At 56.0% G+C, this 15,863-nt stretch overlaps 1 protein-coding gene across 2 annotated transcripts in view; it reads left to right on the plus strand.

The window, feature by feature from the left end:
* Nucleotides 1–15,863, plus strand: part of LRRC8A (leucine rich repeat containing 8 family member A) — a 33,553-nt gene that overhangs the window by 12,727 nt on the left and 4,963 nt on the right. Inside the window, exons 2-3 of one of the 2 annotated variants that reach the window (XM_021707316.1) lie at nucleotides 5,479–5,482; nucleotides 10,163–12,320. In XM_021707316.1, coding sequence (XP_021562991.1) covers nucleotides 10,164–12,320 — 2,157 coding nt within the window. In that variant the 5' untranslated portion in view covers nucleotides 5,479–5,482; nucleotide 10,163. Of the gene's footprint in view, nucleotides 1–5,478; nucleotides 5,483–10,155; nucleotides 12,321–15,863 lie in introns of both variants that reach the window. The other variant, XM_008074815.1, reaches the window with a different exon arrangement.

Consider the following 15,863-nt stretch of genomic DNA (forward strand, 5'->3'; position numbering starts at 1 on the left):
TGTAGAGATGAGGTCTCGCCAAGTTGCCCAGGCGGATCTTGAACCCGCAGGCTCAGGCAAATCCACTCACCTCAGCCTCCCAAAGCATGGGATTATAGGCTGAGCCACCGAGCCCGGCTGAAATTAGCAGCTTTCTATGATGTGCGGCCAGAGCTGGGCAAGGTGGCTCATGCCTGTAATCGCAGCACTTTGGGAGGCGGAGGCGAGAGGATTGCCTGAGTCCAGGGGTTCGAGACTGGCCTGGGCAACTTGGCAAGACCTCATCTCTATGACAATTTTTTAAAAATTAGCTGGGTGTGGTGGCGTGGGCCTGTAATTCCAGCTACTTGGAAAGCTGAGTTGGAAGGATCACCTGAGCCCAGCGGGTCGAGGCTGCGGTGGCCGTGAGCGTGCCACTGCACTCCAGCCTGGGCAACAGAGTGAGACTCCAACTCAAAAAAGAAAAATGATATGCAACCAGGAGAGAAACTGCTGGGCTGCAGGTTATTGCATGGAATGTCTCTAGGAGTTCAAAATGTTTGGCAGTTGGAGGGGGTGAAATGGTGGCTGAGTGTTTTAATTTGCATTCCTTGATTACTAATGTGGTTAAGAATTATTTCACACATCAATTTCCATTTGCATTTCTCCCCTAGGCTGGCCTATTCATATATTTTACCATTTTCCACCAATGGACTATCTTTTTCTTATGTTTGTAGTTCTGTATTCATTCTGGATATCAATCCTTTGGTTTTACACACTATGGAAATTTCTCCTCACAGTTTTGTGATTTCTTTTTACCTGTATATTATTATGTCCTTTGATGTATGTAGGTTCTAACTTTAATGTGATCAGTATATTGATCTTTTCCTATAAGAGCTTATGCAGTTTGTGGTAAGATGTCCTTTCCTGTCTTAACAATATCAAGATAGTCTCGAGTTTTTCTTTAGATATTTTCAAGTTTTGCCTTGGGTCTTTTGTTGTGATGGTCGAGGTCTGGCTCTGTCACCTAGGCTGGAGTGCAGTGGCACGATCATGGCTCAACCCAGCCTTGACCTCCTGAGCTTAGGTGATCCTTTCACCTCACCCTCCCAAGTAGCTGGAAGTGCAGACGTGTGTCACCATGCCTGGCTAAATTTTGTATTTTTTGTAGAGCCGAGGTCTTGCTATGTTTCCCAGGCTGGTCTCAGACTCCTGGACTCCAGCGATCCTCCTGCCTCGGCCTCACAAAGTGCTGGGATTACCCGGCTATGGGTCTTTAATTCACTGGAATTTGTGTGTGAGGAGGGAGACGGGGCTATGCATGAAAACCTGGGAGCCCGCACTGTTGATGACACCAATTCTTCCCCCTGACCAGTAAATCCTAAACTGTCTTGTCTGATTTTCCAGAAATACGGGACTGTTTCCAGGCTCACTCTTCTGTTCTTAGTCCGTCTTTCTTTCCTGCATCTACACCATGTGTTCGAATCCCTCTAGCTTTGTAGTAAGTTTTAATATCTAGAAGGATGTCTCCTCCTGGTTTATTCTTCCAAATTGGCTTAGCTATTCTTGATTCTTTGAAGTGGTGAGTTTAAAAGTCTTTTTTTTTTTTGGCTGGGCACGGTGGTGGCTCAGACCTGTAATCTCCAGCATTGTGGGAGGATCGCTTGAACCCAGAAGTTTGAGACCAACCTGGGCAATTTAGCGCGACCCTGTTCCAAAAAATAATAAAAAAAAAAAAAACAGCAACAACAACAAAAAAACTGGGCATGGTGGCATGCACCTGTAGTCCCAGCTACTTGGGAGGTTGAAGCAGGAGGATCACCAAGCATAGGAATTTGAGACTGCGGTGAACTGTGGTCATGCCTCTGCTCTCCAACCTGGGCGACAGAGTGAAACCCTGTCTCCAAAAAATTGTTTTTAAATTTTGTTTCTGAGTTGTTTGAGTAATGTATGCTTATGGTAAAATATAGAGGTTAAGTTTAGGGTAAAAAAGGATTATAAACAGCAGTCTAATCTCACCAAGATTGTGGTGGGGGGTGACCCTACCACGGTGTGGTGGCTTTACTTGCGGTAACAAACATTCCTTGAAGCTGACTCGGTGGCTCAGCCTGTAATCCCGCACCTTGGGAGGCTGAGGTGAGTGGATTGCCTGAGCCCGCGGGTTCGAGACCCTCCTGGGCAACTTGACGAGACCTCATCTCTACAATAAATCAAAAATTAGCTGGGCATGGTAGTACCTGTAGTTCCAGCTACTTGGAAGGCTGAGATGAAAGGATCGCCGGAGCCCAGCAGGTCGTGGCTGCGGTGGCCGGGAGCGGCCACTGCACTCCAGTCTGGGCGACAGAGTGAGACTCCAACTCAAAAAAAACCCCAAAAAAACGAACAAACATTCCTTGAGCATTTTCTCATGTCACACGTATCTTACTGCAGACACTTTTATTACTCCATAGGCATTATCACTGTCTGATCATTTAATGAGTCCTGAACCACTCACCCAGTAACGGGCGTCTGGGTTTCCCCAGGTTTCCTGGGGTGTCAACAGCATTGTTGATGAACATTCCCGGGACAGAATCTGTGTCCAGAGCCTTTCCCAGGCGGCTGCCATCCTTCTTCCCATCCCTCCTCCTTCCCGGCTCAATCCAGTTAAGCAGCCTCTACCCTACCTTCTGTAACCATGTTCTGCATGCGGGGGCTGGCAGGAGTCTGAAATGGTCCCTGTCCAGCTGCGCTCCCAGCCTCCCTGCCCTCAGACCCCCCCCCACTGCCTCCCTAGCTTTGCCTGGGCGTGGTCAGGAGGGTCTCCCACCTCACTGTTAATTTCTGACCTCAAGGATCACAGTCTTCAGCAGAAACTGATGCATCTATTCTGTTTTTTGTTTTTGTTTTTTGAGTTGGAGTCTCACTCTGTCATCCAGGCTGGAGTGCAGTGCACCATCATGACTTACCACAGCCTCGACCTCCTGGGCTCAAGTGATCCTCTCACTTCAGCCTCCCAAAGTGCTGGCATTGCAGGCAGGCGTAAACCCCACGCTTGGCTCTCTCTCTCTCTTTTTTTTTTTTTAAGGCTGTGTTTAACATCCTATTCTGTTTTTTAATCAGAGAGATAACACATGCTGGTTAAAAATCACTGTTTCCGTTTTAGAATTCTGTTTCCTATTTTCACTCCAAGACAGCCCCTCCCCTTGGTGCAGGAAATGTTGGTCAAGGGTTTATCAGCCTGGAATTATGCTTGTTTATTTTTCTGCATCTTTTTTTTTTTTTTTTCCCAAAACGGCAATACATGAAACACTTCGTTTCACTGTGTAGGACTGGTGACATTCTAGTGGCTTCTTAAACACGCTGGGATGTGCTTCCCGCCCACCTAACTGTCTCTTTGCCAGGTGTCTGGGAGCCCTCTGGGCGGTTGTCTTCCCTTCACTTCCTCCCTGGACTCTCCCACACACTTTTCATTCACTCAAGTGTCTGTTGAAGTCAGGATTGTGCTGGGGTGGCCAAGCCATGTCTGTTTTACTGTTCACCTCTTGCTCATTCCCACTCCCAGGCTTTGACCTTGAACCTGGCACACAATGTGTGTTGAATGTCTCAGGCCCTGGTCTGTCACCAGCCCTGTGAAGCAGGGCCTGTCTTTGTTTTGTCTTTTCGTAGAGATGAGGTCTTGCTGTGTTGCCCAGCCTGGTCTCTAGCTCCTGGGCTCAAGCGATCCTCCCATCTCAGCTTCCCAAAGTGCTGGGATTACAGTCATGAGCCAGTGTGCCTGGTTAGGGCCTGTCTTTAGCCTCATTCCACAAATGGGGGTTAAAGGCTCTGAGGGGTGGAGTCACCTGCCTAGTGTCATGAGTGGCAGGGCCCAGGCTGGCCTGGCCTGTCCCCCGCCCCCTCCTAGCTCATATCCTCACTGCTGTACGAGGCTTACTCTCCCCTGAGGTCCCACACAAAGGCGGTTTGGGAAACCTCATTTCTTTGATCTCCACGGTTGTCCTGAGGTCTCACAGGGCATTTGTCACCATCCCCACATTGGGGAACCAGGGTGCCAAGAGGGGGAAGTGTCCTGGCTCCTGACAGCATCTCTTCCTCTCTGCGGGCTGGAGGCAGGAGTGGCCAGAACAAGGGGCATCTCTGGTGGTGGCAGCGGCTCTGCGGGCCAGAGCTCTGCATCTGACCCCGGGGTGGGCTGCAGATCAGAGGGGAAAGGGAGTCTGGGCTGGGCAGAAGCCTGGGATCACTCACCCTTGGGTTCCTTGGTCCACTTTTACATAATGTGGGCACATCTCTGACAGATTCTGTGTTCCGTCCCAGACAGGGAAACTGAGGCCCTGGGAGAGAAGCTGTTCTACGCCTCTGCTAGAGCCGGTGCCAGCTATAGAGGGCTAAGCACAGGATGGGGCAGATGCACGACCTGTGGGGAATTTCCTAAAAGGATCCTTTCCCCCGGATCCGCCCCTTCCCTCCAGGTGTTCCTGAGCACACCCAGGTGCACCCCAGGATGGCTGCCAGGTAGGGTCTGGGCTCCACTGCAGGCCAGGTTCCAGGGCTGCCTCTGGCCTTCCCAGGCCAGGCGAATTCGGGCAGATGTATCCTCTGAGCTTGTTTCCCCAGTTGTAAAATAGACACCAGGAATTTCCTTCAGCCTTAAGAAAGGACATTGTAACTGGGCTCGGTGGCTCAGCCTGTAATCCCACGCCTTTGGGAGGTTGAGGTGAGTGGATTGCCTGAGCCCGCGGGTTCGAGACCCACCTGGGCAGCGAGACCTCATCTCTACAATAAATCAAAAAATCAGCTGGGCATGGTAGTGCATGCCTGTAATTCCAGCTACTTGGAAGGCTGAGGTGGAAGGATTGCCGGAGCCCAGCAGGTCAAGGCTGCGGTGGCCGGGAGTGTGCCACTGCACACCAGTCTGGGTGACAGAGTGAGATTCCAACTCAAAAAAAATAAAAAATTTTAAAAAGGCATTGTGATACTACTGCAAGGTGAAAGTGGGTGAACCCTGAGGACATTATGTTAAGTGAACTAAACCAGTCACAAAAAAGGACAAATACTTCATGATTCCAGGACATGAGGTCCCTAGAGGAGTCAGATTCATAGAGACAGGAAGCAGATGTGGGGGGGAGGCCAGGGCAGGGGAGGAGTTAGTGTGTAATGGGGACAGAGTTTCAGTTTTGCAAGATGAAAGTTTTGGGGTGTTGCACCACAGTGTGAATAGGCCGCGTGCCTCAGCATGGTTGAGAGGGTGAATTCTGAGCTATGTGCGTCTCACCCCACGAGAGAATAACTGAGGAGCAAAATGGGCATGCAACAGTGGGCCCTCCTGGTCGTGCATCCTGGGGATTCTGGGCTCGGCCCTCAGGTGTCTGGCAACACCCTCAGCTCCTGAGCGGGTCCCCCTGGGGAGATGCATTTCCTCCCCCAGGGCCCTCCAGCTGGGCAGGAAGAGGGCAGGCTGATTGTGGATTCCTCCCTCTGCCCAGCCCGTATCCATCTGTGCTCACCACGCCCGGGGCCCACACCCTGTGTGCGCCCCACCCGCCTTGCCCCCTTTCAGGCACACTTGGGAGCACCTCTGAATTGACTTAGGGCCTAGTGCCTGCTACAGACTCATGTCCTCAAAGAGCATTGGCCTCACCCTGGTGATGGAGAGATCAAGAAAAGATGATGATACCAGCCCAGACTAACTGCTCACCCACTCTGCGCTAAGCGCTTTAAAAGCATTAAGTTCCACAGGCTTGCCAGGTACAGCGGGACACATGGACCTGTAGTCCCAGCTACTTGGGAGGCCACGGCAGGAGGACCACTTGAGGCCAGGAGTTTGAGGCCAGCGTGGGCAACATAGGGAGAACCTGTCTCAAAAAAAATTAAAAATAGGCCGGCCATGGTGGCTCACACCTATAATCCCAGCGCTGTGAAACACCGAGGCAGGAGGATTGCTTGAGCCCAGGAATTTGAGACCAGCCTGGACAACACAGTGGGATCCCATCTCTACAAAAATAAATAAATAATTAGCTGGGTGGGATGGTGCGTTCCTGTAGTCCCAACTACTTGGGAGGCTCAGGTGGGAGGATCTTCTGAGCCCAGGAGGTCGAGGCTGTGGAGAGCCGTGATCGTGCCACTGCACTCCAGCCTGGGCCACAGAGTGAGACCTTAACTCAAAACAGTAAAAATGAAAAACAAATAGCTGGTCATGGTGGTGCACACCTTTAATCCCAGCTACTTGGGAGACTGAGATGGGAGTATCGCTTGAGCCCAGGAGTTTAAGCCTGGGCAACATAGTGAGACCCTGTCTTATTTGATAAAAAAAAAAATATTAAAAAGCTTGTGGCTTCTTCCCTGTAGCCCTGTGTGGATGTGGAGAACCTGAGGCTCCAGGCAGTGAGGAGCCTGTCCTAGGCCCACACCTCGTCACCAGCGTCCCTCCTTCATCCTCAGCATAAGCAATGCGAGCGAGAGAGCCACCAGCCAGGGGTCAGGCTGCTCCGACCCCCCAACCGTCTCCTGTTGGAGGCTGGTCGTGGGAGAGGCCACCTCTTCCCCAACCCCTGAGGACTAAAGCCCAGAATTGGTACCTGCACCTTCTTGCCTGGTCTCTCCTAAACCCTGTCAGAGAAGGGCAGCTGTTTGTCCAGAATCACACAGCAGAGACGAGGAGGAAACATGGGTGCAGCCAGTGGGTGACTCCTCTGGACAGGTCACTCTCCCAAGGGTGAGCCTGACCACGAGCCAGGACAGAGTCCCGACCCTTCTTAGGTCTGTGGCCAGCCCTGGGCTCTGCCCCTCTGTACCTTCGTCCTCCTCCCCACAGGCTCACACTGGATGGAGAGGACACTGAGGTGGGGGACACACTTTGGTCACTTCGTTTGCCCCCGCAAGACCTCGCCAATGACTGAACAGAGCCCAGCACATCCGTTGAGCTCCAGGGGTGTGAGACAGCCTGAGTGGGCGGACTCTTCCTCCCTGGGTAAGGCGTTTCCCTTTCTGAGCCTCAGGAGTCCTCCCAGTGTGAGGACTTGCTACCCCAAACCAGGAGTCGGAGAGGTGCAGGCTGCCCTGGCAGAGGAGCTGACATGCCCACTACCCTTGGCACAGGGACAGCATGTAGTCCTGCGGCCACATCCTGCCTGCTCATAACTGCCCCGCCCCAGACCATTGGCTCCCGCTGGCTGCCTCATCTGGGTTCTTGGGGACAGGCAGCTGCACGCCCTCAGGCCCCTTGGCCCAGCCCTCTCCTCCCTTTCCGCCCCCCATCTTTGGGCCCATGCCTTGGATGAGGACACTGGTTGCCAGGAAGCAAGGGACGGCTGTCTGCCTGACCCAGCAGAGGCAGCCGTATGACTGAGCAGCCCTCCCGTCTCCAAGCGCCCCTCTCTCCAGGAGTGTGGGTGGTGTGTGGACTCAGCTGGTCATTAGAGGGCCTGGGCCTTCCTGTGGGGCGGGCACTCGTCCTGGCCCGTGAGTCCAGGCCGACCCTGGGGCTGGAGCCGGCGGCGCAGGGCAGGCGGTGGTGTCTGCTGGCCCCTCGGTGACCTGCTCTGGGAGCCCTGCTCCGGGAACCCTGGGGGAAGGGAAACTGAACTCCTGGGGCCGTTTCTCCCAGGCCCTCGGGTGGGGCCTCCGGCAGGTAGAGAGCAAACCCTGACAGTGGCAAAGACCCATGCTTAGCCGTGGAGGGACGGGCCTAACAGGGTGATGCTGGGCGGGTGACTTCCCTCCCCTAGCCTCGGCGTCCTCATCTGTGGAATGGGGCTAAAGAGGCCCTGCCGCCCCGGCATTGAAGGGGCTCCACGAGAGCCTGCAGGCTGGGCCTTCCCAGTACACATGTCCAGGCACTCAGCACCTGTGACCATCATCCCCTCTACTAAGTGCCCACTCCTCCTGTCCTGCCCACACATCCCAGTGTCTCCTAGAAAGATCTGGTGTTTGCAGAGAAGTCCTGTTCTTGAAGAGTGTGTTACCATTATGGTTGTTGATGTCATTAGTAATGAAAGTAAGGTGGCCCAGTCCCATCCTGTTCCTCTCCCAAGGGAAAAACACCCATTTGGCACAGGTATTTAAGACTTGGTTTAAGGCCGAGGCGGGAGGATTGTTTGAGCCCAGGAGTTCGAGACCAGCCTGGATAACAAAGTGAGACCTTGTCTCTACAAAAAGTAAAAACATTAGCCAGGCATAGTGGCATGTAGTCCCAGCTCCTCTGGAGGCTGGGGCGGAAGGATCACCTGAGCCCGGGAGTTTGAGATTGCAGTAAGCCATGATCGTACCACTGCACTCCAACCTGGGCGACAGAGTAAAACACTGTGTCTAAAAAAATAAAACAAAAACCTTGGTTTAAAATCTAGGTTCGGGGCCAGGTGCTGTGGCCCATGCCTAGCACTTTGGGAGGTTGAGGTGAGAGGGTTGCCTGAACCCACAGGTTCAAGACCAGCCTGGGCAACTTGGTGAGATCTCATCTCTACAGTAAATCAAAAATTTAGCTGGGTGTGGTGGTGTGCGCCTGTAGTTCCAGCTACTAGGAAGGCTGAGGCGGAAGGATCTCTTGAGCCCAGCAGATCAAGGCTGCGGTGGCCGTGAGCGTGCCACTGCATTCCAGCCTGGGCGATGGAGCGAGATTCCGACTCCAAAAAAAAAAAAAAAAATCTAGGTTCTAGGTTAGAAAATAGAGTGCAAAGTAAAAGCACAATTCTTATTTCTAAAAATCCACTGAATGAACTGGAAGGTTGTTAGTGAAAAATTAACAGTGGTACCCTGGTGGTGTTTTACAGGGGTTCTTTTTCCTTAGGCTTTCTTATATTTTCCAGATGTTCCCCAGGGAACATCAAGTGCTCTTTCTCCCTCATTGCAGTCTCACAGACTATCATAAGGATGACCTGTCTTGGCAGGGTGGTCACACATGGACAAGGAAAGGACCCCTTCCCACATGTATCTTGTCGTGTGCCTCCTGGGTGGCACAGGCTGGACTTCCTGAATGTGGCTCTGATCCAGTATTTCCCAAGCTTGGCAGATCATGAGAGTCACCAGAGCCATATGTTAAAATTCAGATTCCCGGCTGGGCATGATGGTGTGTGCCTGTAGTCCCAGCTGCTCAGGAGGCTGAGGCAGGAGGATCAATCACCTGAGGCCAGGAGGTCAAGGCTGCGGTGAGTCACGATTGTGCCGCTGCACTCCAGCCTGGGTGACAGAGTGAGACCCCGACTCAGATTCCCAAGCTCTGTCCTCAGCCAGCCAAACTGGACTCTCCAGGGGAGAGTCCGCTGCTGCTGGATGGTTCCTTTATACACACAGCCGAGATGATTTCACATGAAGGCCTCAGTGTTGTCAACCGGGGTGGGGAGGAGAACAGCCCTGTTCTCGTTCCTTCCTGTGTGGCCCCTCCCCCAGGAGCCTGTCATGAGCCCTACTGTGTGTGACCTTTGGTCTTCCCTGAGCACTCCCAGAATCCTATCCGAACATAACTATATGCGTACGTGGCATTTTTCAGCTTCAGTATTTGTCTTGCAAAAGTGAGTTCGTGTTACACCCCCTCTACACTGCAAGTCGCTTTCCTCATACTTTGTAAAAATCCCTTCAGGTCACTGCTGTTCCTTCACAGTGGCTGATGCTGAGGGAACTGGGAATTTTACTTCTTATTTATTTTTAAGAGTCAGGGTCCTGCTCTGTCACCTAGGCTGGAGGGTAGTGACATGATCATAGCTCATTGCAGCCTTGGCCTCAAGCAGTCCTCCCACTTCAGCCTCCTGGGTAGCTGGGACTACAGGCATGCACCACCATGTCCAGGTGTTTTTTAAATTGTTTGTAGAGGTGAGGTCTTGCTGCGTTGCCCAGGCTGGTCTCGGATTCCTGGGCTCAAGTGATCCTCTGAACTGTGAGTTTTAAATAGGCCCTTGTGGTCACTCTGGTCATTAAGTGGGTGGACTCTAGACGAGAATCCCCCAGTGCTCTTCCTGGAATGTGGGGGATGAGGCCGAGAACCTTGGGCGCCTTAGGGCTCAGTCAGCGTGAGCCCTGAGCTCGCAGTGCTCAGTCTTCCGGCCTGCTAAGTGGGAAGACACCCCACCTCCCCTTGGGGCGTGTGGCCCCGCGGCGTGGCCGGGCCTCGACTCCCGGCTGGACTTGAGGCAGGCTTGGGCGGCGGCAGGCGTGTCCTCGTCTTCCTGGCGAACCAGCGAAGGCCAGGCCGTCCCGTGGTAACCCCCTCCTGTGGGTCCCTTTCAGGGTGAACGATGATTCCGGTGACCGAGCTCCGCTACTTTGCGGACACGCAGCCGGCCTACCGGATCCTGAAGCCGTGGTGGGACGTGTTCACCGACTACATCTCCATTGTCATGCTGATGATCGCCGTGTTCGGGGGGACGCTGCAGGTCACCCAGGACAAGATGATCTGCCTGCCCTGTAAGTGGGTCACCAAGGACTCCTGCAACGACTCATTCCGCGGCTGGGCAGCCCCTGGGCCGGGGCCCGCCTACGCCAACGCCACGGCCCTGCCGCCCCCCGCCGCGGGCCCCACGGGCATCAGGTACGACCTGGACCGGCACCAGTACAACTACGTGGATGCCGTGTGCTATGAGAACCGGCTGCACTGGTTCGCCAAGTACTTCCCCTACCTGGTGCTGCTGCACACGCTCATCTTCCTGGCCTGCAGCAACTTCTGGTTCAAGTTCCCGCGCACCAGCTCGAAGCTGGAGCACTTCGTGTCCATCCTGCTCAAGTGCTTCGACTCGCCCTGGACCACGCGTGCCCTGTCGGAGACGGTGGTGGAGGAGAGCGACCCCAAGCCGGCCTTCAGCAAGATGAACGGCTCCATGGACAAGAAGTCGTCGACGGTCAGCGAGGACGTGGAGGCCACCGTGCCCATGCTGCAGCGGACCAAGTCGCGCATCGAGCAGGGCATTGTGGACCGCTCGGAGACGGGCGTGCTGGACAAGAAGGAGGGGGAGCAGGCCAAGGCGCTGTTCGAGAAGGTGAAGAAGTTCCGCACGCACGTGGAGGAGGGCGACATCGTGTACCGGCTGTATGTGCGGCAGACCGTCATCAAGGTGATCAAGTTCGTCCTCATCATCTGCTACACCGTCTACCACGTGCACAACATCAAGTTCGACGTGGACTGCGCTGTGGACATCGAGAGCCTCACGGGCTACCGCGCCTACCGCTGCGCGCACCCGCTGGCCACGCTCTTCAAGATCCTGGCGTCCTTCTACATCAGCCTGGTGCTGTGCTACGGCCTCATCTGCGTGTACACGCTCTGGTGGATGCTGCGCCGCTCGCTCAAGAAGTACTCGTTCGAGTCCATCCGCGAGGAGAGCAGCTACAGCGACATCCCCGACGTCAAGAACGACTTCGCCTTCATGCTGCACCTCATCGACCAGTACGACCCGCTCTACTCCAAGCGCTTCGCCGTGTTCCTGTCCGAGGTGAGCGAGAACAAGCTGCGCCAGCTGAACCTCAACAACGAGTGGACGCTGGACAAGCTGCGGCAGCGCCTCACCCGCAATGCGCAGGACAAGCTGGAGCTGCACCTGTTCATGCTCAGCGGCATCCCCGACACCGTGTTCGAGCTGGCCGAGCTGGAGGTGCTCAAGCTGGAGCTCATCCCCGACGTGACCATCCCGCCCAGCATCGCGCAGCTCGCCGGCCTGCGCGAGCTGTGGCTCTACCACACGGCGGCCCGCATCGAGGCGCCCGCGTTGGCCTTCCTGCGTGAGAACCTGCGGGCGCTGCACATCAAGTTCACGGACATCAAGGAGATCCCGCTGTGGATCTACAGCCTGAAGACGCTGGAGGAGCTGCACCTGACGGGCAACCTGAGCGCCGAGAACAACCGCTTCATTGTCATCGACGGGCTGCGCGAGCTCAAGCGCCTGCGCGTGCTGCGGCTCAAGAGCAACCTGAGCAAGCTGCCGCAGGTGGTCACGGACGTGGGCGTGCACCTGCAGAAGCTGTCGGTCAACAACGAGGGCACCAAGCTGGTCGTGCTCAACAGCCTCAAGAAGATGGCCAACCTCACGGAGCTGGAGCTCGTCCGCTGCGACCTGGAGCGCATCCCGCACTCCATCTTCAGCCTGCACAACCTGCAGGAGATCGACCTCAAGGACAACAACCTCAAGACCATCGAGGAGATCATCAGCTTCCAGCACCTGCACCGCCTCACCTGCCTTAAGCTGTGGTACAACCACATCGCCTACGTCCCCGTCCAGATCGGCAACCTCACCAGCCTGGAGCGCCTCTACTTGAACCGCAACAAGATCGAGAAGATCCCGCCGCAGCTCTTCTACTGCCGCAAGCTGCGCCACCTGGACCTCAGCCACAACAACCTGACCCTGCTGCCCGCCGACGTCGGCCTCCTGCAGAACCTGCAGAACCTGGCCGTCACAGCCAACCGGGTGAGTGGGTGGGTGGCCTGCCGGCGGGCGGGCAGGGAGCGAGTGGTGTGGGCTCCTGGTCATCACAGCCAACCGGGTGAGTGAGTGGCCCAGCCCCGCCCGTGACAGAGAGCTCGGGAGGCCTGGGACCCCAGTGCTCCTGGGTGTGGCATCCTCTCCTGGGTTTTGCAGGATCCCCGTGGGAAGCTCGTTCGAGATAGACTCCCGGCCTGCACACTGCCTCACTCCCGTCATCCCAGCACTTTGGGAGGCCAAGACAGTGGGGTCGCTTGGGCTTGGGAGTTCAAGCCCAGCCTGGGCAGCGTAGTGAGACCTCATCTCCAAAAACGTTAGTCGGGCGTGGTGGCACACGGCCGTAGTCCCAGCTACCTGGGAGGCTGAGGAGGGAGGATCGCCTGAGTCCAGGAGGTCGAGGCTCTGGTGAGCTGTGATCGTGCACTGTACTCCAGCCTGGACAACAGTGAGACCCTGACTCAAACAAACAAAAATAGAGACTCTCAGGCCCCATTCCAGGGGCTCATCTTTGCCACCACATACTGCAGAGTTCTCTGCCAGGAGAGATGGTGTGGCCAGGCGGAGCCTGTCCCCAAGGTGACCTTTAGGTGGGTCCCTCTTCCGCAGCATGTGTGGGGCAGGAGGTCCGAGGCCCAAGGTTCTCTCCTGGGCTAGGTGGCAGGAGACAGGACTTCACCTGGAGCTTGCGGTGTCCCCCTCAGCTTGCTCCCGAGCGGGTGTGGAGCCGCGGGGCCAATCCGGGTACACCAGGCACAGAAACCGTGTGGGTGGTCAGTGCTGGCTGACAGGAAGCCAGATGGTCTCTGCAGCCCCCAGCGGCACCCGCACCCTTCTCCCCTGTGTTTGGGAGTGGCAAAGGGCAGAGTTGGGTTTAGATGGGTCTGGCTTGTCACCACCTGCTTTTCCGGAGAGGAAATGGTACAAGCCATTGTTGCTGGTGGTGTGGGAGGCCACGCCCCCAGCCACCCTCAAGATGCTCTGGAGACTGTTGGTGGCTCGTGCCTCTGTCCCTTGCCTGATTGCGGAAGTCCAAGTGCAAGGCCCAGCCCCTTGGTGGAGGCAGGCAGGATGGGGTGGAGGGTGGGGCTCCTGTGGCTTTGTGGTCTGGCCGCCGCTGCTGGGGGAACCTCCCTCCACCCCACCCCTCCTGGGGACTTCAGGTCTTCCTAGCCCTCACATTTTTAGTTTTTTGAGTCGGGTCTCACTGTGCTGCCCAGGCTGGTCTCGAACTCTTGGGCTCAAGTGATCAGGTGGAGATTCTTACAGTGGGGCAGGTGGTGGTGGAGGCTGAGGCTGGAGACTTGGAGATGGACAGGAAAGTGCTGTAGCCACCACTGCCCCGACAGCCGTGGCCCTCAGGCAGCCCCTGCGGGTTTACTGAGCACTCCTTCTGCCCCCTCCCACCAGTCCTACTGAGTGCTCCCAACAGGAGCTGTCTCCAGCAGCTTCCAACCCAGAATGCCCTGCCTGGTCCTTCTCGGCCCTGGGACAGGACACACCTTCCCTGGCATCACTCAGCCTGGAGTCCTCCTACCTGCCGGCTTAGAAGCCTTCCTCCTCTCTTCCCAAGTCTCTCTCACTGCAGACCGGCCTGGCTCCTCCAGGCATTAGGGATGGCGACTGTATCTCCCTCTTCCACAGGGTGACTCAGGTTGTTCCTCCCTCGGGGTCTGGGGCAGGTCACTGATCAGTCCGACTGGAGTCCCATGGGAAAAGGCCACCTTGGGAAGCCCCCAGCCTCACCTGCTAGACTCCACCGAGGGAGGCCCGGGGCTTGCCCACAGCGGTGTGGGGCCAGCTGCCCCTAGGGTGGGCTCAGACTCCATCCAACTCTTGCCTGCCTGCCCTGTCATGGGTGCTGTGCTGGGCTCTCCTGGGGGTGGGGGGGCGACCTCCAGCTCGGCTCCCCATCGTGTCTCCCACCCCCAGCTCCCCACACCGAGCCCGCCTGTTGGTTTCATGCCTGTTGGCTGAGGTCACCCTCAGGAAAGGGGCTGGCGGCAGGCCTGCTGTCCCAGAGGAAGGCGACCCTCTGGACACCCTGTTTAGCACACAGCTTAATCACATCCTGTCCCCGCCCCCTGAACGCCAGTGCCTTAATAGGAAAAAATGTTCACTTGAGCCATCCCAGGCAGGCCCTCCTAGAAGCTGGAGGCCTGAGCCCCTCGCCTTCCTCACTCTCGGGGCGGTGACTCCTCTCAGCCACCTCGAGCAGGGGTGACTGCAAGGAGTGGGTGTGGCCTGACTCAGGCCTTTGGGTGCAGTTTGTTTCTCCATCCAATGCATGCCTTAACAAGGCAGGTATTCACTTGTTCATTGATTTGTGCAGATGTTTTTTTGGGGTTTTCTGAGTCAGGATCTCACTCTTGCCCAGGCTGAGTACAACAGCATAATCATGGCTCACTGCGGCCGCAACCTCCTAGGCTCAGGCGATCCTCCTGCTGCAGCCTCCCGAGTAGCTGGGGCTACAGGCACATCATCATGCCTGGCTAATTTTTTCATGTTTTGTAGAGACGAGGTCTCGCTGTGTTGTCTAGGCTGGTCTTGAACCCTTGGCCTCAAGCGACCCTCCCACTTCAGTGTCCCGAAATGCTGGGACAACAGGCATGAGCCCTAGATCTGTGTGGATGGTTTTTGAGCACTCCAGGGTCTAGCGATGGAGCGAGGAGCTGGGACACTGGGATGAAGTAGCCAGACAGTTAGCACACGGTGAGGCAGGAGCTCCGCGCGGCACCAGGCTCTCGGGAACACAGATGATTGGCTTCCTGGAGGAGGGGGCATTTCACCAGCCCTTGAGGACAAAGGGAGTGGCTGCCAGTTGGAGAGGAAAGGGAGCGTCTGGTAGGCTCATCTGGGAGGAGCTGTGAGATGAGCTGCCCTGGACTGTGGGTATCGCCCTGAGGGTGGAGGCCGCTGTGCTGGGGCTGCCCTCTCCTTCCCCTTCGGATGTCTCTGCGTTTATTTCACGGCTGGTCCCCCCGTTAGCCTGTGAGCTCAGTTGACTAGGTCTTTAGCTCTCGTGCGAGGCCTGACAAGTAGCAAATGTTCACCAAATTCTTGTTGACTGAGTGGAGGAAGGAATGAGCTGACTTGCAGTTTGAAAAGTTCCTCTGGCCGAGGGGTGGGTGTGAGAGGCAGGAAAGAAACGGCTGCGAGCTGCTGGGAAGCCAAGATCAGCCATGGGAGGGCAGGAGGTCTGCGTGGCCGAGGCCGGTGGGGAGGGAGCACACGGCCAGGTCTGGGAGGGGTGGAGGCAGAGTCCACGGGACATGGGGGTGGGCCTGAGTGACTCAAGCTTTTCCACTCGGCTGAGCCTGATGCTGGAAGAGAGAGGTTTTCAGAGAGGCAAGGGTGTGTCCCGTGTCTGGGACCTGGAACCCTGGGATAGTCGAGGGACCGTATGGGTTTTTTTGTTTGCCTTTTTTTTTTGAGTTGGAGTCTCACTCTGTCGCCCAGACTGGAGGGCATTGGCACGCTCCCGGCCACCGCAGCCTCCACCTGCTGGGCTCCGGCGATCCTTCCGCCTCA

Source organism: Carlito syrichta, unplaced genomic scaffold (genome assembly GCF_000164805.1).
Source record: "Carlito syrichta isolate Samal-C Ts95f unplaced genomic scaffold, Tarsius_syrichta-2.0.1 Scaffold117922, whole genome shotgun sequence".
Taxonomy (NCBI): Eukaryota; Metazoa; Chordata; class Mammalia; order Primates; family Tarsiidae; genus Carlito; species Carlito syrichta.